This window comes from Arctopsyche grandis, chromosome 6 (genome assembly GCF_051622035.1).
Source record: "Arctopsyche grandis isolate Sample6627 chromosome 6, ASM5162203v2, whole genome shotgun sequence".
NCBI classification, from domain to species: domain Eukaryota; kingdom Metazoa; phylum Arthropoda; class Insecta; order Trichoptera; family Hydropsychidae; genus Arctopsyche; species Arctopsyche grandis.
This window is the reverse complement of record NC_135360.1, coordinates 9,914,569-9,936,727: the sequence shown is the minus strand read 5'-3', so window position 1 is coordinate 9,936,727 and position 22,159 is coordinate 9,914,569. Positions and strand designations below refer to the sequence as shown.

The following is a 22,159-nucleotide window of genomic DNA, read 5'->3' as shown; positions in this document are numbered from 1 at the left end:
CATCACTAAAAAATATGATTTTGGAATTGCCATTTTGTTAGATAGATATTTTTTATAAAAACTATTATTGTTTATTAATTAAAAAGAACATTATATAAAAATATAAAAGCACCAGGCGACCGCTTATCAAATTAGTTAAATAATATTAATATAAAAAAAACATAACTTAATAATACCTAACATACATTACAATTCGTAAAAATGCGAATAAAATAAAATGAATATTTATGTAATATAATTATCATTAGGAACATCGCGAATAAGTAATTGAAAATATTATATATAATATATAAGAAAAATATAGCTATCGTTACAATATATAATGGATTATTATGATCGTGATGTTATATAAATACTATAACAATAGAATCAATATTAAAAAAAGCAATAAATACATATTAATCTAATTGTATTTAAAAAATATGATGTATGAAAATAAAGCGATGAGATACGATGTTAAATGTTACAATAGTAAAAACGAAATGAAAATAGATTAAATTTCATTCAAAGCGAATATAAAATGTAATAGTTACACTTAAAATTTGTTTAAAAATATTTAAAAACTCTAAATATCGAAATGTACCTTCGTAGAAAATAAAAACAGTACAAATATGTTTATTATTAATTCTAACAAACTATATGAGTTAGATATTGTTGCCACATAGTAAACGTGAAAAATGTTTTAAAATAGTCTTAAAAAATTAACTATTTAATAATACGAAAAAAATCACTTTTTTTGTTCTAAGCATGAATTCATCTCTATTCTTTAATAGTGTCTTTATATTGTGAGCTAAATTACATACATATATTCAATATATCACATTATGAATCTATTAGCAGCCCGAACATAACACAAATACTTCATAAAATGGCACCTTGTCTCGAAGAAACGACTACAATAATAAAATATCTGATATTTATTAGAAGAAAAAAAAAACGACAACAAAGGTGATGTCCCCAAACCATATAGGCGCGCAGAAAGACGTTACGAACCAAAACAATACTGGTAACACATTACAGTTTCGAATAATAAAAACTATATAAAAAAAGCGATTACACACAAAAAAAATAAAAATTAATAGCACGTAAGTGAATTTGCACACATATATAAACGTCGATAGCCACTTTTTTTTTCTAAAATTATAAAAAAAAAATACGAATACATATAGTCTAATTTGTTAAATAAATATCGAAATATTTTACATGCCGCAGATCGTGATCGCACACACAATGTCAAAAATTTTTTACGCCAAAGTCATTTTTCCTACACGATATTAAATGACCGACTAAAGTCTACAATAGTGACTAATTATTTAGTACAAAAGTTAACAATGCTCCACTATTCAATTAGTTTAAACCATTAACAAACTTTGGTTACGATTTATAAAACGAATTGAAGGCTTATTTATTGACATGTCGAAGCTTTGCACACGCTTCCATATCAATGCAAATCAAAAACAAACAAAGAATTTAAAAACTAACATATGCGATAAATTTATTTATATATAATATTATTTATATTGTAACGAGACTGCAAACCGACAATGCTAATTATAGACCTAACCAATATTTATTAATGGAATTTATTTATATATATATATATATATTTTTTTTGATTACATGATTATTCACATGTTTTTGCATTAAAGGTTTGGACATCAGTGATATGTACACACTGGAATCGGAGCAAAATAACACAGTGCTAGTGTCCTTTGGCAGCCTCCTTGGCTGCTATGATGAGAGGTGTCAAACTAGCGAGCGGTCTCGCTAACTTTAGGAACGGATGCTGTAACGAATCAACACAAATTAGTTTAAGAAAAATCAACACACACGTATACAAAGCAATAACACAAGACGGAGTATACCTTAAGTAAGTCGTGTGCGGGAGCTCTCTGTTCTACATCGACTTCTAAGCATCTGTCGAGAAAATCTCTAAAAACTGGACTGAGACGATCTCGTTCCCTGACCTCGGGTTTGCCATTAGTTGCTATTAAATATAACGCCCGAAGCGGATTCTCATTCAAATACGGTGGTTCACCTTCTATCATTTCAATTGCCATAATTCCTAAAGACCAAACGTCCACCTGAAACATACAACCAAAATAATGAGAACGGCTCATAATCGTACCAATGTTATAAACTTACTAAGACTAATTAATGATATATGTATAAGTTAAAGAAACAAGCTAGGATGATTTTATTATACATTACCTTGGGACCGTACTGTTTCCTCGTCACAACTTCAGGTGCCATCCAATATGGTGTACCGACCATTGTTGTTCGTTTCGATTGTTCGGGCGATATCTGGGCGCAAAACCCAAAATCGGCTGCAAATAAAAATATTAAATTAATTATTTAAACGAACAAAAACACTCAAATCATTCGAGAAAGTACAATCCATTACTTAATTTAACGCTTCCATCCAATCCTAGTAGTATATTATCGCTCTTAATATCACGATGTATGACGTGATTGGCGTGAAGAAACCGCAAAGCTTGTAAAACTTCACGACATACTGCAGCTATCTGACCTTCGTCCATGCAAGTTTCTGTGACGACATCCGTTAAGGAACCGCCGGCCAAATATTCCATGACGACCCATAATTCCTACAATAACATGATCGTATAAACCTAACGGTGCAAACGTACAATCCGTACATATATTAGAAATATTATATACGCACCTCGGCGACGAGGTAACTGTCGAGGTAGTTGACAACATTGTTATGTTTGTTCTCCCGCATTACTAGAATTTCATTTATGATGAGTTCTTTCTTTGGTTGCTGCCCAAGATTCATTTGTTTTATAGCTACTTCCATTCCGGTGGATGTTTCTATTGCTGTATAAACAGTGCCTGACGCTCTGAAATCAAACACACATATGGTTAGATTATTTTTGTACATAAATACATAAGTAGTAACAGTTTTTCAAACATAACAGGAAATATAATATAATAATAGAGACATCTGTGGATAATCAACAAATTTTTTGATACACGGAAAATTTTAGAGAAATGCATTGTGTAAGTAGCATTTTATAAGATTTAAGAAATTCGAGATGCTAATAACTCGAATTTGCGAGAAACTGAGGGGGGGGATATTGATTTGTTGGATCCGTCACAACAATTAAGCTTGAAAAACCGGAAAATTCTAACAGGAGAGGGTCGATCTGTATTTTTTTAATAGCCACAAGATCTCAACGTATTTGGCTGGGACTAGAACCCACGACCTATCTGCTGGTATGCATTAGCTCTGGTGACATGGCATCTTGTTCATGGATGTTTCGTTCACCGACAACTAGCTCACAGCATTTCGTTCACTGACACTTTGTTCGAGCTCCGAGAACGAGTTATTTTATATCTGTGAACGAAATATCTGTGGACATTTCAGTGAACCAAAGGTCGTGAACGAACTGTCGTGAGCGGGTTGCATGAACGAACCGTCCATGAACAAAGCATCAGTGAGCGAGATGGCGAGGTGTCAGTGAATGGGCTGGCGGTGAACGAAATGCTGTGAGCGAATTTTCGGTGAACGAAACATCCATGAACGAGATGTCGTTAGCTCATTAGAATCAGTATCATGTCGTTAGAATCATTAGCTCTACCATTGCACTATGATGTTGCTTCGAGACAAATTTATTTTACCAAATAATAATTGATAACTAAAATTTAAAACAAAATTTAATTTGACTTGAGAGAGTTTTCAACGAAAACTTAAATATCAATACTCAATAGAATCAAACACTCACCCTTGTCCAATTTTTTCCATTTTAGTATATTTTCTATTGGGATCACCTACGCTTACAATTGTTCTCAATTTTTCTAGTATTTCTTCATCAGTCATTTTCTTTTTTCTTTGTGCAGCAACTCTATAAATTACACATACACATTAGACCGAAAAACAATCAATCGAAACGAAAAAAAAAATGAGACAAACGACGAACCTAGAGTCTTGATGTGGCGTGGTGGTAGTTGGGGCACCGTTGGTTGGGACGGGTGAAGGCAGAGGTGACGGCGCAGATGGAGTTACAGTTCCCACGACAGCATTTTTATTTTTATCTAAAATAGGTTGCTGTACGCTAGGCGGTGGAGATAAACTGACACTGTTTGTCACCTGAAATAAAACAAAGCAAAAAATTGAAATATTTTCCTATGGTTCCGCGACAAATCACTCTCGGACTTTACACTCAATGGGATTACACGCACGAAATTCAGCGACAAATCACTCACGCGACAACTGGCTCACGAAATTATTAAAATAGCGTGCAAAAACGTTATTTTTTTACACAATAATTATTCCAAAACTCAATTAAACGTTTGTACATATTTTATTTATTTATCCGTGATAGGATAGTGTGTTAATTAGTCACGATACGATTAATCGAGTTTTGGGATAATTATTGTGTAAAAAATAGCTATTTTAATACTTCCGTGAGTGATTTATCTGTGATTGTAATGTCCGTGAGTAATTTGTCACGTGAGTGAAATTTCGTGAGCGTAACGCCGTTGAGTGTAAGGTCAGTGTGTGATTTGTCATAACACCCTTTCCTACACACAAGCAAAAGGAAAAAACAACATATCGGAAATGTACCTGTGGTATCGGTGAGGCACAAGGCGGTGGAGGAGGAGCGGGAGCATGACGAGGACTTTGTCCTCCGCTGCTCGGTAACGATTCCTCTTCAATAGGCTTTGTATACTAACAAACAAAATTAATAATTAAAATATATAAATTTTTAGTATGCATAATAAAAAAAATAAAACAATCATATTATACTTACTATACTCTTTGTACGGTCTGGTCTAGAAGGTGGCGGTGGTGGTGGAGGTTCTGGATGTTGTTCAGAATCAGTCGGCGTACTACTGGAGGGACTACTTGAAGATACTCGCGATAAAGAGGAACCTAATAGTACATTTCAATAACAGTATTTTTTTTATTGATAACATTGCATTGAATTTTGAGCTGAAACCGTTTCAATTTTATACCTGAGTGGGTAGTGTGATGCACATGAGCGTGGGTCATGTATTTGGAGAGCGGCGGTTGGTTGTTGCTGGCATCGTACCATTTTAGTACGTCTAGCACAGCTTGAGGATTGCTCTTTTGTTCTTGTTTGCTTATATTAGAAGACATTAAAAGTCTCGCCCATGCTTCCGGCATACCCTGAAAACGAAAGAAAAGTTTTTCCTCTAATTGAAACGTGAAAACTCAATAATAATAATGCACTGGGAAATTATGGAATGTAGCCAATATGTATGTAACAAACACGCGCACACACACACACACACCATACGGTAAACTACAAAAGCATGAACTACTAATCAATCAACTATAAATAAAATTTTCTAAGAAAACATAACACAGATCAATTTATGTATGGTACAGGAGTGCCAGGTTTGAACTAATTCATTTCACTATCAAATAATGATAAAGTTGAGCTTAAATTACAAGAGCAACTGTATTATGGGGTAAATTTAACCCTATGTATACAGCAAAAACCTATGTATAATACAAAAAAATTAATAAATAAATAAACGAGCTACATATAATATTACATTTTTAATGAAAATACGCGTTGATATGACTATGCAAACACTGTATGTAAATAGCATCTACAAATACTCGTATGTAAATATGTAAACATGGGAAATTTGAACTTTTAAATATTGATGTGTATGTAAATTGGCAAAGATGTAATATATAAAACAGACACCATAAATACGTACATATACATGTACACTGGTTTACCGGGTTGGATTGTGTGAAAAGAAATGTTGCGGAAAATCAATCCATAGGTAAAAGAGTATAAAATTTTTCCAGTAATAGTATTTTTAATGGGAAAATGTACACCGACAATCATTTAGTTACGAAAATTTGAAATTTACAACGTCTTCCATTTGCTGGAATGTACAAGTAGATCTATTTTGATGTTAAACGACCAACGGCAATTTAGTTGCTTGAGCGTTTATAAACTTTTACAATTGAGCAACATTTAAATAACTGGTTCTGGTTATCAAGATTGTGCTGTACCATTTATACAACAAAATTACGAAAATGGAACATGTCTTTTCGTTCAAATCCCTGATAAATACAAACGAAAAAATTTTTAATATTATTTTACACTACAAAAATCTAATTAATCAATAGAAAAGGTACTTGTTCACTAGTTAGGCTCATACCTCGCGCTTTAATTTTTTCGACTATATATATCAACAGAAGTCTTAAGTGTTAAAACCAGTATTCGCGCGCGTTTCTAATACGTTTCATAGCGGAAACGAAGATATGTTTTGAAGAATAGTGTTAAAGGGGTCGCATCGAGATAAGAGTTCAAAAAGTCCCAAATCGTTCTTGACTTACAGAACCACACATTCGTTATATCTGTTGAATTTTTTCGAGATTCACGGATGACATTATAATTAAATTACTGACGTTTTAAGTTGTATGTATTAATACTATGGCGGCCTCTGACTCATATTTGTATCATGTTGGGTGCACAACGCTTACTGGTCGCTGATACATATATGATTCATGACTGTGCGAATATATTTTTCAGTCTGCTGATATATATTTGTATCACTTTTTCGTCATAAATGAAAACGTGATACAAACTTGTATCATCGGCCACAAACGTTTGACGCAAACGTGATAGAAAAATATATCAGCGGACTGAAACAGTTCGCGCAGTCGTAAATCATATACCAGCGGCCACTAAGCGTTGTGCACCCAACATGATACAAATATGAGTCAGCGGCCACCATCGTGTTAACGCCATGAACGCGCGCGAATACTGATTTTAGCACTCGAGACATCTAATGACATATAGCTGAAACGTGATGTCGCAGCGATGCGAAATAAATGTTCTAAGGAAGAAGCGTGAGCCTAACTAATGAACAAGTAGCAAAAAACATTTTGACAATATTATGTATGTATTCAGTGGCAGCTCGTGAAAATTCAAAGTGGGGTGGGGGGATGAGTGGCTCGTTAACCATACCGGTAACCAAATGTAAACAAAAATAGCATGCATATGTACTATACTGGGAGGTCTGCAGCTCCGCGGCGCATATGGATGACAAAAATAGCATGAACATGTATTATACTGGGAGGGCTGCAGCCCGCCGCCCATATGGACGAGTCGCCACTGTATGTGTTGTTTTTCTCAAAATCGATACAAAACGCTTCTATCAAACATACTTTATGAGCATATTTTACATACATACATATAATTATACAAAAACTATTCAAATCTAATAATTTCGAATAGATCAAGCCGTACGAAACTTTCATGCATTTCACAAACGAATACAAGACAGTAAAAAAATAAAGACGTCAACTAATTGAAGCGATTAAGCTGTAATGCACTTAATATGGCCGGACAAGCCTTACTTACTGTGAGAGGCAGCTTGAAACAAAAAAGAAAGAACACAGGAAGCTCAATATAAGTCGTAAATACTCCATTTGGAAATATAAAAAAAAAAGAAATCAAAACCACAACAATAACAATTCTAGAACTTTTTCAAACACATCGTTAAATTTTGCACCGAGGTGACGTACGTATCATTTATATCACACCAATCCAGATCAATAAAACGCTAGAAAATAAAAAGCAAAAAATACTTGGAGCACTTTCAAGCCAAGAGCGCGAAAGATCATGTGCGAAAAAACGTGACATACGTTTAATATTCGTTACAAACAAAATTATTTATTCAACACCGATTCGCATTAGATAAAATTTAATCACAAATGTGCTTTGCCTTTGACGCTGCTAATTAAAAGACGAACATATTGCCGTGCTCCATACAACGGCACACTTCAGCGGAGGTGCCTCATCCGCACACGCAACTCTAAAGGCATGCATTAAATAGCTATACACTACAAACTCGCACGTGTGGAAAGTTTCAAACTCGCATCAGAAAAAAATTGCATTGCAAGTGAACCAAACAAACTTTAACTACATTACGAATGCAACTGTGATATTTCACACAAACAAATGCTGCCTTCATCATATACATTATATATATATAATAACAAACACGGTGCAATAAATATATAAATATGTATTGGCATTCGAAAGCTATACAACATACTCAAAACCCAAGCCTCGCACTCATTAGTAGCGCATATCTTTTAAATAATAAATAAAAAAATATTTTTTATATTTATTAAAAGCCAAATGGTCATTGTTTTCAGTCGACGGTCCAACTTACAGTGAACTCTCCGGTGACGGCGTCGAATCCGACGTGAACGGTGTGTTCGAAGTTGGTCGGATAGCTTATGTTCGGTTTGCTGTCGTTGTGGGACGACGCGCTCTTAGAACCTTTCATTTTCGCTTTTAATGTTTTCTTTTTTCTATCGCCGCCGTCGTCGGGCTCTGAAACGAAAATTGAAAAGGTTTATATACGTGGTAAAAGTGTCACGTTGCGCGAGCTCAATAAGAATGGAGCTCGACTTCCGAAAGCTTATATGGAAGTGACGGAACGGAAAGAGGACTCGCACTGCCTTAGCAATGCTTATTGTAATAGCACAATGATACGATCCAGGCGTAACAAACCATAGCATACATACATCGAATGTTCGAATGAGCATATTGTATATGTAGTTTTGCACGATGGAACTAGCCCACTTGAATTATTTTGTGACGCAATTGTGTTTTTTGTAGTCTAAAGTAAAATTTAATCAAAGTATAAACAACGGTATATAGTAGTTGCCGTTGACTACTGTTATTACACTTTGCAAATACGTTTTTGTATTGTATAAAAAACATTCGTCAAACGGTGAACATTAATTGTCATATGAGTTATGTACTTCTAACAGGAAAGACTACGTCTAGCTTAACGATTCCAATACCAGTACTACTAGTTTTTGGTTAAAAATTCGACTGGTATTATTTTTATGTTATAGTTGAATTGGTAAGAGTTTAAAAGAAAACGTTGTACCGGCTAGTTTAGTCGAAGAATGAGTCAACGCTCAACATCCCCTTTGACTTGCTATTGTATACTTGATAGTGTATCATAAATTTAAAATCAAAGATAAAATGTGCCGAAATTATTTAACTGATAGCAGAGACTATTTCCGAATACATGCATACAAATATGTATAACTGACTGTAAAACCTATTTTTTTCACTCGACAAATATTTAAATATATATGTATATAACATTCAAAAGCCAAAACAACCCCCTCCACACAAAAATTATGAAAAAATTACAAAGAGCATGCAAAAATTTATTTACTTTTTTACATCCAGTAAAATCAACAAATTATTTTGTAATTAAGAAAGTCATCAATTAAAAAATTCGATAAAATAATAGAAAATGTACTGCAAATAAGGTGGTAACTAACAAAAGTTGTATTTTATAATGATCAAGAAAAACGCTTTTTATCAGAGTCGATATTTTAAGTTTTTTTTGTAAATCAAGCCATATTTTCGTACACACTTAATTTAAAAATCAAAAATTACCAAACTATAATCAAAAAAAATGTGGACAGGTGGAATAACATGATCCACAAATGCATTTACAACGTTATTTCACAACTTTTACGTAAAACAAACAAGCACTATCAGAGAGAACGACGGGCGCTTCTCCAGACATGTTAACACTTTAAACCACGTTATTCCACTGAGCGCGCGTAAAAATCCAACGGCAACGTTGGTTTACTAATAGAAACAAAAGAGCTAAAGAATTTTTTTATAGAGGAGACAAATGACGTTATTATTATTCCAAAAAAAAAACCTAAAAATTTTAAAAAATGTTAGTTACCACCTTATTCGCGATTAACGATTAACCGACTAATAATTAAATATTACTGCACAAATTGCTAAAATAAATCAAGAGCAGTACTGCGATTTTTTTTTCGGCAGAGCGTTAGTGACAAATATCGGTATTTTTAAAATCCCTAATCCAGCTAGAAAATATAAATAGTAGATGAGAAATTAAAACAAAATTTCCATCAAAGTTAATTGAAATTATGAAAATACTTGAGCCGTACGCCATATACAAGAGCGTTACTTCAGGTCATTGTTAATTCGTACGATTCTATGGACAAGTTTCTTCAAATGTGGAAATCACCATTATCGGTATTACATATATAGCAATACACGGAAAAAATAATCCAGGGGTGATTTTAGTCCTGGGTGCCATAGCATAGATCAGGCGTGCTAGCGTTTTTACATGTGCAAAATCATCCAAAAAAAACTGTGTGACATCGTCTTACGTAGAATTGAATTTTATACCTGAAGCAATGCCACCGTTCACTACAAATCGATAACAGTACAGATAATGTCTTCGCTTATAACGTAGAAATCCGAATGCCAAATATTAAAGTTTGGGTTACTCACTGTGGTCTTGTGCCATCTCAGAAACGTCATATTACACTAGAAAAATAATATCATACGTGTCGCATGACCACATTGACCGATAAAAAGGTTGCACACGACTGAGGATGTGTTGTCAATGAACGATAGCATTTAATATTCTATAAGCAGACATCCGTAGTCCCGTATACGCATAAATTATTTTTAGTCCCAGACGTTCGCACACTTCTAAATAAGTCATCGGACTCAATAAAATAAAAATAAAAAAAAACTACCTCGACATAATTAGGTGCGATAAAGTAGGACAGTGTATATAAAAATTAATAAATATATATACCTTTTGGCAACGGTTTCATATCTACTGGAGGGGCAGAGTCCACTCTGTCGGTCCCCCTGTTGCTGGTGAGCCGCACAGGGGGTGCCGGAGGTTTTTCTTCGTCGCTGGACATTCTTCAGTTTTCCCAGAAGTAGCTGAAAGCACATAAATGGTTGCGATAGTTTACAACTGACGATAATACTGTTGACATATACATATTGTTTGTACTTTGATGCAATGAAATTTATTTACTTCTTTCTTACTTATACTTTTATCGAATTCTTATCTAAAAAAAAAATCATATACGTATGTGTGTAAATAAAGGTATACCAGTCAGACGAAATTATCAATGTTTGAGTCATAAATGCAAGGAACGTGTATATATTCGAAGAATTGTAGACGTACAATTTAGAAAATTGAATGGGCGATAAATACCCAGATAGATTGCTGATATAAATCAATCGTCGGAATTCTGAAAATCAAATCATAGCCTATTGAACTGAAATAATTCAACGGCATAGTTTTTTCTTACGGAACCAACTCGCATGAGGGTTTTTTGTTTTGATACCAACAAAGTCATTCTTATTCATAGTTGAATTCGATGAGTAATTGAATCAAATTGACAAGATTTTCCGAACTGATTCAAACGCAATCAATTTTAGTGCAACTTTCATTCATTATATTCCAAGTATTTGCTTGAAGCTCATTTGACTTTCCATATAAGTAAATCTTGCCGATTGAATACATTATATCTTGTACTAAAATACATATACACCGGCTATTAATCATTTTCATTTGACATACTATAAAAAAATCTTAAAATTGAATGCATCACGAGACTGCTTTAGATACACTATCACGGCAACGGCGATTAAATATAAGGACCAATGAGGATTAAAGCACCGTTAAATCCAGACGACCTGAAGTTATATAAAACAAATTACAATCCAACAAGATTTATCAGTATTTTTAATTCTAAAACTTCCAACGGAAACTATAAACTCATACATATAATAGATTATTATATTTAATACACATACATAAACCGATTAGAAGCGAATAATTAATTAAACATTCACATATATTATGTCAAGTTTATTTTTCCGATATGCAAATGCTACAAATTTCTATATATTATTTTGTCATTTTCTTCATGCTTGAGGGTTGACTTTTCCGCCTTCTGACTTTAGCCCTCTCGTTACCCCAGTGACTAGACTAGTTTTCCCAGTGAAAGCCTTGACCTGGTCACACTATCTTGTTAGGATCTTCCCCTTCCTTTACTACTAAAAAATACCAGTTTTTTCAAGTCTTGCAGATGTGCTTGAAGAACTGAAGGATACATCCAAGACAAAATGGAAAACAGTTAGTCGTCAACATTCAGCTCTTGCATTGTTCACGTTTCCACTCCATATAAAACACAGGAAAGACCAAAGCCTGTACCACATGCATTTTCGTAGACACGGTGATGCCTCAATCCTTCCAAATTTTGCTCAGTTTCAACAGTGAGTTTTTCACATACTAATCTGCCTTTTTATTTCAGTATACTTTCAATATAATATGCCTTCGAAATATGATGCAGGAGGGAGATTCCATAGACTGCAAGACGTACAAAACATCTTCATCTTCAAGGAATTTCAGAGAAACTTTCAAATCATTTATAAAAGGGATTTTTTCCTACTATATATATTGCTAGGAAGAATGTGGAATTGTTTATAAAATATTTTTTTATTCCAAGTAGTTTTAATTATATGATATATTTAATATCTCATATTCTTAGTTTATTTACTAATTTATTAATTTGATTATCTCTGCCTTATTTGATAGGTAATATTTTTATTATTATTTAAGGTTTATGTTTATTTTATGTTATTTGAGAGTCTAGAGAAGTTGGTAGTCACCGGAACACTAGAGAGAAGGCCAGTGAAAGGACAATCTTTCATAAAATGGTCAGATTAAGTTAAAGAACTGACGGAATCGTCTATAGACACTGCTTCCGACCGGACACAAGACCCGGAGGAGCGAAGGTGGATCGTCCACCAGATTTCAGACGATAGAAATGACCATGACGCTCAGTATTGAACAAATGGGAAAGAAGACGAAGATATTTTCAAAATAGTACCGACAAATTTGGCATAGAAATGATTTGTTTTTAACTTCCATCTGTCCAAATAATTTGACTACTTTCTTACACTATATAGTTCAATAGTTCAATAGTTGTGGTTTTTTTATCAACTTTTATACGGAATTCGCTCAAAATTCGATGAAACCGTATTATATTTTTAGACAAATACAAATACACTTATATTTTACAAAAAATTGTGCAAATGTCACTACCGAACTTGAACTTGACTTATTTTTTTCAATGCAATACAAAACCAGCTCGAGTCAATTTGTAATTGACATTATGTGTATGTATGTGTATTTCTTCGAACCAATTAAAGCATACCATACAATTGCGAAATGAGTCATAGCGAAAAACACCATTAACTCACCGTCGAACGTAACGAACCAAACGGAACGCGAATTGCGAGCGAAGTGAAAAGATTCATCGGAACGGCACTGATTGGAGAATCCGTACGAAATGACAAATTCACAGTTTGACGTGATCAGAGTGACATGTCAGTGGAATGAAGTGTGTAGCAGTCGTGAATGAAAATGGTGGACATGTGTGAAGAGCGGCGAAGGGAGTGTGCGGGGTGCGGGGTGCGGGGTGCGGGTGGGGGCGGAGTGCGGCGGCTGGGTCTGCGGGTGTGTGAGTGAGTTAGTGAATGGGGCCGAACTGCTCCCGAGTGGGGTCTCACCTTGACGGCATGCGGGGTGGAGGGGTGTGGGGCAGAGTGGGGGCGGAGCACCTCGTGGTGAGGCTCTTGTGGCGCGGGGCGCCCGACTCGCTCCGCGCACCACCACGACCAACACACGCCCCGACTATGAGTAAACGCTCCTAACATCAACATTTATACTGCCATGAACTTGCCAGTATGCAAACATACTTACATATGGTTCGGTGATTACTCGTCACAAAGTCACTAAAATCTCTACAACGGAACATCTGGCAGCCGAAAAGTTCATCATACTAACGATAACTATCATAGTAACGAGAACTTGAGTGCCAAATATTGTGTATTCGCGATTTTCATGGCAAAAATTGTCTTTGTGACCACCCCAATGTGACGAATAATCCAATTACCCTTACTACATATATTGTTTAATTTTTATTATAATTTTTGCTTTAGACACTTTAGACCAGTGGCCTGCCGTGAAATTCTCGCTGTTTTTGGCGCTACAGGCGCTCTGGAATATCGGAGCGTTATGTCTTGCGACGACCGATGTTGACGCAGACCGTAGTGTGTGTAGAAACATTCACCGTTAGGTAGAACCGCATTCAGTACGCCGCACGTCGAACCAAATTCTGTTCGTTCGCCGCACGATCTACCAAAAGACATACCGCTCTGCGGTCTCCGTGACGAGCCGGAATGTTAAATTACAGAAAACGCAAATATCGGAAGGCAATGATCGAAAATCGAAATATCTTAAGTGGAAAGATAAAAAAAGGGTGCATGGTAAACGGTACATACTCACGTACATCCTCACTTAATTTGCGCGAGCAGGATACAACAGGAACAGACTTTTCCTCCCGTATTAATGTGCGCGTGCAGAATACGGGAGGAAAAGCCTGTTCCTGTTGTACCCTGCTCGCGCAAATTAAGTGAGTATGTACCGTTTAACATGCACCCTTTTTTTTGATCTTTCGATTTTCAATCTTTGCTTTCCGATATTTGTGTTTTCTGTAATTTAACATTCTGGCTCGTCACGTAGACCCACCGCTCTGATAATCCAGAGCGTCTGTAGCGTCCTTTAGGGCCGGGCCGTACCGTGCAACTTTGTCGGCCGACTAGTTGCGCGACACGAAAAAATGTATAGAAATGTGTGCGACAATTAAGTTGACGGGTGTAGCATGTCTCATCTACCTGCATGCATTGGTCTGGTCGCCCTCAACCAAGTCGCTTGCAAGTCGCACGGTGCGGCCCGGCCCTTACGTGTGTGCGAGCAAGATACAAGAGGAACAGGTAACGTCATACCGAGTCCCCTTGTATCTTACTTGCGCACACGTAAGCAGGCCCAGATCTAGGGAGTGGCAAACTGGGCATTTTCCCAAGGGCGGCAGATTTGAAGGGCGGCAGAAATTGGCGTAAAAAAAAAAAAATGAATGTAAACAAATAAAAAATTATAAAACACAAACGTGTTGTGTCGCACATGTTCAACGCTCCGCAGGTACTTAAGATGTTGAGCGACCCTTCAATATATATTTTTGCCGCTCCTTATTTATTATTATTTTAAAACATAATTTTCTAACATCAAATTTGGTAGGTTTTTTTGAAAAATAAAAATCGTATTTAAAATATTAGCAGAGGAATAGAATTGAGGATACATGAATGCAAAAGGGTAAAAGGAAAACCGCAGGGAAGATGAGTATATGAAACTAGGAAAATGTGCGGGGTGAGATAGATGAGAGTTGCGCAAAACAGAGACGAGTGGAAGCGTGTTGGATAGGCCTTCATCCAGCAGTGGATGGTGAATGGCTATAAATGATTTTAAATATTTTTATTTTTTTAAAATACCTACAAGATTTGATGTTAGAAAATTTTGTTTTGAAATAATAAATAAGGGACGGCAAAAAAAAAAAGTTGAAATAAAAAATTTAAAACTATTCTTTATAAGCAGCCAGGTTAATTCAAAACTTAAATACTATGGAAATGTACAAGTTATAGTAAAAAGATAAACACTGAAAATGTCAATTAAATAGAAAATACTGATTTGTTGAAAATATAAAATTTTTATTAAATGTACACAAAAATTAAATAAATGATTTCATTCATAATTACAAAATTTAAAATATTAACAATTTATTAAGTCTGCAATGAAATTCTCTAAAGAAAAATATTATTACATTATAATATTTTCTTGGTAGTTTTTTTGCGGCTAGATCTTCGAACTGTTTGTTCTACAATATAAGGCTTATTAATTTTAGGTGGTTGAAGAGTTCCAGGTGAATCATCGTTGAAATCCAAATGTCTGGTAGATTTAAGATGTTGCACATTTTCTGCAGCATTTTCATCAAATTCACGTCGACAGAATAATTTACGTTTTGATTTAGTTATACTAGAAATCCTGTAAAATAAAGTGAAGCATAAAGTTAAGCATGAACTTAAATTAGAAGTTAAGTTTTGATAAAATAAAAATGAATACCCATTCAAAGACAGCAAATCGATTTCAGGTTTTCCCTTCTTAACAGTGCAAAAGTTTTCAATATTAAATGGTATATTTTCTCTATTACTCTTCGGACTAACAGTAAAAGTTATGTTTTCTTGCTTATTATTAGAATTACTGTTCAACGGCAAGATTTCTAGACTATTTTTAAAACAAACATTGAGAGGCATATTTTCATCACCGTCATTTGGTTTATCATTTTCTTTATCAGTAGAATCTGTACTGGAGTCAAGCTCATCGCTAATAATAGATTTATTTGCATCAAATTCTGATTCAATCTCAATTCTTTCCAAAATATTTTTGATTTCAGTCACAGCTTCAAAGACTTCATGAGAAGATACAGTACGTACTAAAGAAGTATTTTGTGCATCACTTTTAGGACTTGTAGATTTTATTGGAGACGATTGTTTATCCTTACATGGAGAGTTTGTAAGATCACGTTTTGGATTCTCAGCTTCATTGTTATCACTGAGAGATTCAGCAAACAATACGCTAGTTGAATTTGATCGTCTATCATTACAATGAGAATTCGTAATATCACATTTTGGATTATCAACTTCAATTTTAATATTATTGAAATTTTCGGTGAAAGATTTGTCAAGTGAATTTGAATCATTAAATGCTGAATCTGTAAGATTACATTTTGGACTCTCGATTTCATTTTTAACATTATTGAGAGAAGTAATGAAAGATTTGTTGAGTGAATCTGATTCATTTATAATATTTGTATCGGAATGAGTTGATTTGATATTTTCTTCAAGATCACTATTGTGAATAGAATGGAAACTATTAGTTCTTACGCTATCCTGAAATATAACCAAACAGTTTAATATCATATATACCCATAATAAAGAATGTAAATGTTTTATAGACTAAAAGCAATACATACATACATATGTATGTATATAAAAATGAATATATGTACAAATATATACCTGTTTCTCAGAATTCATACTTTCTGTTAATGTACACTTTTCAGAATAAAAAGATTCAACTTCTTGTTTAAATGAAGCCTTAAAATGATCATTTTTCTCTTGTAACTGGAAAATTAAAAGAAATAAAATGATTAGGTAAAATATTTTTTATATTTTTGTTAAATTCAAGGGATGTACATTTTTAGCAATATAAAATTTGTACCTCTTTTTCTAACTTTAAAACTTGATTCTTCAGCATATTATTTTCAGTATTGAGAACTTCAAGTTGTTTTTTATGCTTATTCTGCATATAATCTATTTCATCTTCGTGAAACTTTGCATGCCTTTCTCGATCCTTTTTCAAACGTTCTTCATAATCCATGTCTTTTTGATGGTTCATTTGAATGAATTTGTCAACTAATTCTTTACGCAAATCTCTTTCTTTCTGTTGCAACTTAATTTCAAATTCCTTTTTATTTCTAAAAATAAAAAAAGGAGAATAAACATTATATTTTATGTAATTCAATATGTAAACATTGTATAAAATCATAATATAAATATGTAAAACCTTTCAATTTCATCACGAAGGAATTGTAGTTCATTTTCATCGAATGACGTTTCCATAGTTTCACTGAAGGAATTATATGATACGTCTGAAAAGCTCCTTGACCGCCGGAAAGACTCCAATTTAGGTTCCACATATCGTACTAAAATAAGAATATTAGTTATAAAAAAAATTTCTTTTTGAAATAACCATCTACAACATGATTACAGTGCAGTCAGTACCTATTTCTTTGGCGATTGCAGAAAATTGTAAGACATGGTGGGTTTCATCAAAGAAGAGTGGATCAGGATTAATGTTCACCATCATAGAAATAGCCTCGTTTCCAGAAAGAGCATTTTGAAGTAGTGACGTCAATTTAGACTCTCTGTTAAAACATGTTTGTAAAAATGAAGCATATTATATAAATAAATTATAAGAACCAGCAACATAGCTCAGTGGTTAGTGTATAATGCTACCAACTGAGAGGTCACGGGTAGAGGTTGTGATCGAGAAATTTTGATTCTCGTTTCTCGAGAATATTTTATTGTGAAATTTCGAGATATTTATTTTTCGAGAATATTTTATTATGAAAATTCGAGATTCTCGTTTCTCGAGAAATCGTTTATCAGAATCTCGAGAAATTGTTTATCAGAATCTCGGAAATATTATATATATACTCGTTTTTGTTCAATAAACTCACTGATTTGTATACTTGTTAATTCGTAAGTAATTTTGTGAAGTATTGTAATATGTATAGATGGTCAGTAGTTTTATTTTTTGTCCGGTAAGTTATTATTCGGTCATCATATAAGTAAATATGCACATGGTACAACGAAATCGCACCATATTTAAGTTACATACATACATATATGTGCATGTAGGTACTAGTCACTAGTGGGAAAGTATTTGGTTTGATTTACTAAAACGCCAGTGAAAATATATTTTCACTGACAATATGACCCCACTGTAATACACATAAAACAAAGATGTTTGATTTATTATTTATGTATTTGTTCCTTAGATATTAATCAATTTATAGTCAGTATTTTAACATGCATAGATGGTCAGTATTTTTATTATTTTTCCGGTATGTCCAATATTTTTATATTTTGATCAGTACGTCATCTTTTAGTCACAAAAACACGGGCAAAGCCGGGTAGTGACACTAGGAATTTTATAAAATTATTTGTTACATATTGTTATTTTTACTATTTTAAATTATTATTGTATATTTTTATTTTCTTTTCATGCCTTCTTTTATAATATTTTTTTTATATAATTTTACTTTTTTTTCTATTCAATGTTCAATTGTATCTCTCTATGTATATCTTTCTTTCATCATGTCTTTTATAAACCCCTGATATAATATACATACATATATAATCAGTGTTTGTGTCCTTTTGATTTTTGAATGTTGTTGATTTTACATATATGCTAAAAAAAATCGATTCACTATATGACAAAAAATTATACTGGAGAAACAAAAAAGAAAATCTCGAGATTCAAATATTTCGAGAAAATGAGATTCTCAAATCTCGAGAATCAAAAAAAAGTCGAGAAATCACAACCTCTAGTCACGGGATCTATCCCTGCCCGGTGCTGCTGGCCAGACCCTGGATATGTGGCTCTAGTTCGATTGTTTCTTATCATGGTTTGCCAATTTAATTTTGCCAACTGGTTCCAAAAAATTGGCAACCTTGATCCATTTCTTGCAAATCAGTTTTTCAGCATCTTGAAATTAGCCGATTTATAAAAATGCAAATTTATCCATAGATGTCTCTATGACGCTCTGTAAATTGTTTATCGATGTTTGTAACAGGCCAAAAAGACACAATGGGGTTTACCTGTCAGACCTTCCTGGTATATAAATATATCATCATCATCATCATCATTTACAGCCGTTCGCCATCCACTGCTGGACGAAGGCCTCTCCAACACGATTCCACTCGTCTCTGTTTTGCGCAACACTCATCCATCTCACCCCGCACATTTTCCTAATTTCGTTCACCCATCTTCCTTGCGGTCTTCCTTTTACCCTTTTGCATTCTCTCGGGTACCATTCAAGCACTTCTTTTGTCCACCTTTCGTCCATCCTCCTAGCTACGTGACCCGTTTCAATCTCTTCACTCTATCCACTATGTCCACTACCCTTGTCATACTTCTCACCCACGTGTTCCGCTTTCTGTCTTTCCTCGTTATGCCAAGCATACAGCGTTCCATACTTCTTTGAGTGCATTGGATTTTATGTAGCAGCTTGGCGATATAAATATATGTATATAAAAAATAAAATATGTAAAAAGTAGGCCATAGGTGTCGCCTTGGAGTAATCCCGTAATGACACTTTGGTAAAAAAAACAAAAAATGTATCTAAAACAAACCTGTATGGTGGCAGTGATTGCTGCCCATCTTGTTGAATACGAAGAGAAGCTAAACATCTTTCTAAGACACTTAAAGAACTGTTAATCATGCGCGATTCGGTGAGTCTCATTCCTTCGTTTCCCGTCTTTTTTGCTCGTTCAGAACCGGCTAAATCGCACAGACGGAAAGTACTCAGGTATGTATCTTCACTGAAATCTACAACAAACAACGCACGCTTAGCATAAATTTGTAGCAATCAATCCTTTTATAGAAAATGTACAACAATATACAAACCGGAATTGTAGTGCACGATTCTCAAAAAGAAAATAGAATGAGATCGGGAACTTTGCTTATTGATATTGGTATGAGCGTAATGCAAGCGACATTTCCCACGTTGCAAGGCTGCGTAAGCTTCAGCACCGTCTCTCACATACACCCAACGAATGCCCTGAAAATGTAATCGTGTTACTAAGCGATGGTAAAACGTAATCGAATTCATTCAAAACGAAGAACAATACTTTGATGTATTGTTGATTGTTGGCTGCGCGTATCAGCCGAAGACGCGGCGGCGGTTGATTAGGCACTGCGGGATCTTCTCGCAACAAATCGAATATGGCGTCGTTGTATATTTCGGCAAAAGATACCCAAACCTAGAATAAGATGAGATTACTCGAGAATTTTAAAAAGGAAGCATTATTTGTATTGAAAAAATGAATGCCGATAAGTTTACATCATATTTTTTGGTAACTTTTCGCTGCTGCGAAGGCCAATTTCCGTTTTGTTCAATTAAAACAGTGCTCATCCGTCGATAAGTTTCAAGGCAATCCTTTATCTCCGAATTGTTCACATTATTTTTATTCATCGATTGAGTATTCTAAAAAAATAAACAGAAATAGACATCAAAATCAAACCTTTTCTAATTGTACTACTTTTATCAAAGTAATCGAAAAACAAAACAATTCATCAACTTATGAAGATTATCACGATAAAAATATATCATTGATATGCATAAATACATCACATTTTACAAACAGAAATTATAGACATTGCAATTATTATCCATTTTTAATTGAATAATACTGAATTTGAATTGATGAAATTAATTTTAAATAAATTACCAAAATATTGCAGTTTGTTTTTCGATTGTCTAAAAAAAAAAAAGTTAAAAGTTGAAAATATTACATAATGCCCTGTATATAAAAATAACCTTTATATACTTACTCGTATTTCTTTTTCTTTTTGTGAAACACTGAGTTTTATGATTGTGTTTCCATCGGAAGGTTTAAAATTCGGATGTTTGTCGATGTCAATTCGTGAGAACAAATCCTCCAAAAATCTAGGAATAATCCCCGGCTCAGAGTCAGTTCCCATCAGCGAGTAAGTTTTCCCAGAACCGGAAGCTCCGTACGTCAAAATGGTGAAATCCTGACCGTCTATAAATTTGGTCAAATTGTTTTTAACTAATCGTTCGTACACTTCGATCTGCGTGTTGTTCAACTCATCGAATATGTGAGTGAAATTAAATATTTGTTTCACTCGATTGGCCTTCTTGTTAGATTTGTTTTGGTACATCACAAATGAATTCTTAGACTGCACGCAATAACATTGCTCTCTCAAGTTCTTGGTCGGTTTGACTCTTAAATATACTCTCAAGTGTTGATCGTTGATTTCTGAATTGTCCAGAGAACATTCGTCTTCGAACAGATCGCAGAGATTTTTGCCTTCGGTGGGATGGGGACGCATCCATGGTTTGGTGATGCTTGGATCACGGGGCTCAAGGAATGAACAGATTTCATTCGTAGTCGAGGTGGTGGACCGGTCAGTGCTGCCGGTCGTATCCGTGTAACTCATCTTCGGGTTTAGATTATGCTTTGATTGACTGAAGAGAAAAATATAAAACATTTAACACTTCCAATGGAATTTTATATTGGTATATGAAAACACACGTAAAAATCAAACAAATGTGATCTTTAAATACATTGAATGTAAAGCTGAATATCGCAAAGCACCCTTTGGACTCAAACATTTCTGTAGGTACGTTAATCTTTCGGATTATGCAATTTTGAAGGATTGCACGGTAATATATTATTTGTGTGAGTGTATAATAAATCGAAAATTATAAAAACAAACCGAAAATATACAAGTTATGCCGGTAACAAAACTTAAGAGCCGCAGACAGTTCAATACAAACAAGTAGACAGCCGCCATCAACGGCCACAACGACAATACGCGTTTGAATGTTTGGTCCAAAGCGGCAGTTTTAAAGCCGTGTCTTTTAAAAGAAACTACCTACATTTTTTAAATAATTTATTCACCCAGACATGTAGATATCTACTGATTCGATATATTATGCTTGAATTTATTATTCATAAAATAATTAAAAACCAATTTCATTAAATAAGTTTATTGCTTAAAAAATTATATTATTGTTTGGTAATGACATTGTACCATTTCT

At 34.2% G+C, this 22,159-nt stretch overlaps 2 protein-coding genes across 3 annotated transcripts; both read right to left on the bottom strand.

Annotated features, from left to right (window-relative positions):
* Window positions 1–54: 54 nt before the first annotated feature.
* Pak (serine/threonine-protein kinase PAK 3-like protein) lies at window positions 55–13,584 on the bottom strand. Its single transcript, XM_077433656.1, has 13 exons — window positions 13,422–13,584; window positions 10,642–10,775; window positions 8,197–8,360; window positions 4,981–5,155; window positions 4,776–4,897; window positions 4,589–4,693; window positions 3,942–4,111; window positions 3,747–3,866; window positions 2,684–2,861; window positions 2,405–2,606; window positions 2,212–2,327; window positions 1,866–2,084; window positions 55–1,786 (listed from the first exon to the last, which is right to left on the bottom strand). The coding sequence occupies exons 2-13, from the start codon at window positions 10,751–10,753 to the stop codon at window positions 1,703–1,705; spliced, it is 1,767 nt and encodes a 588-aa protein (XP_077289782.1). The 5' UTR covers window positions 10,754–10,775; window positions 13,422–13,584; the 3' UTR covers window positions 55–1,702.
* Window positions 13,585–15,437: 1,853 nt separating this feature from the next.
* On the bottom strand, window positions 15,438–21,935 carry LOC143913690 (kinesin-like protein subito). Of its 2 annotated transcripts, XM_077433655.1 has the most exons (12): window positions 21,835–21,935; window positions 20,926–21,583; window positions 20,435–20,578; window positions 20,223–20,354; window positions 19,999–20,152; window positions 19,725–19,920; window positions 17,589–17,731; window positions 17,371–17,509; window positions 17,026–17,281; window positions 16,824–16,928; window positions 15,868–16,694; window positions 15,438–15,789 (listed from the first exon to the last, which is right to left on the bottom strand). In XM_077433655.1, the coding sequence occupies exons 2-12, from the start codon at window positions 21,553–21,555 to the stop codon at window positions 15,570–15,572; spliced, it is 2,946 nt and encodes a 981-aa protein (XP_077289781.1). In that variant the 5' UTR covers window positions 21,556–21,583; window positions 21,835–21,935; the 3' UTR covers window positions 15,438–15,569. The 2 variants fall into 2 exon arrangements, with proteins under 2 accessions (XP_077289781.1, XP_077289780.1); XM_077433654.1 differs by lacking the exon at window positions 21,835–21,935 and having other exon boundaries at window positions 15,441–15,789; window positions 20,926–21,684.
* Between the last annotated feature and the right edge of the window lie 224 nt (window positions 21,936–22,159).

Coding starts and splice junctions, on each gene's coding strand:
- LOC143913690 (XM_077433654.1), bottom strand. CDS start 21,606: ATGTTTTATATTTTTCTCTTCAGTCAATCAAAGCATAATCTAAACCCG. Junction 20,355..20,434: donor AAGTTACCAAAAAATATGAT/GTAAACTTATCG, acceptor ATCTTATTCTAG/GTTTGGGTATCTTTTGCCGA. Junction 17,732..19,724: donor CAATCACTGCCACCATACAG/GTTTGTTTTAGA, acceptor ATGTTTTAACAG/AGAGTCTAAATTGACGTCAC.
- Pak (XM_077433656.1), bottom strand. CDS start 10,753: ATGTCCAGCGACGAAGAAAAACCTCCGGCACCCCCTGTGCGGCTCACC. Junction 5,156..8,196: donor CCGTCACCGGAGAGTTCACT/GTAAGTTGGACC, acceptor TTTCGTTTTCAG/GGTATGCCGGAAGCATGGGC. Junction 4,694..4,775: donor CAGACCGTACAAAGAGTATA/GTAAGTATAATA, acceptor TTTGTTTGTTAG/TATACAAAGCCTATTGAAGA.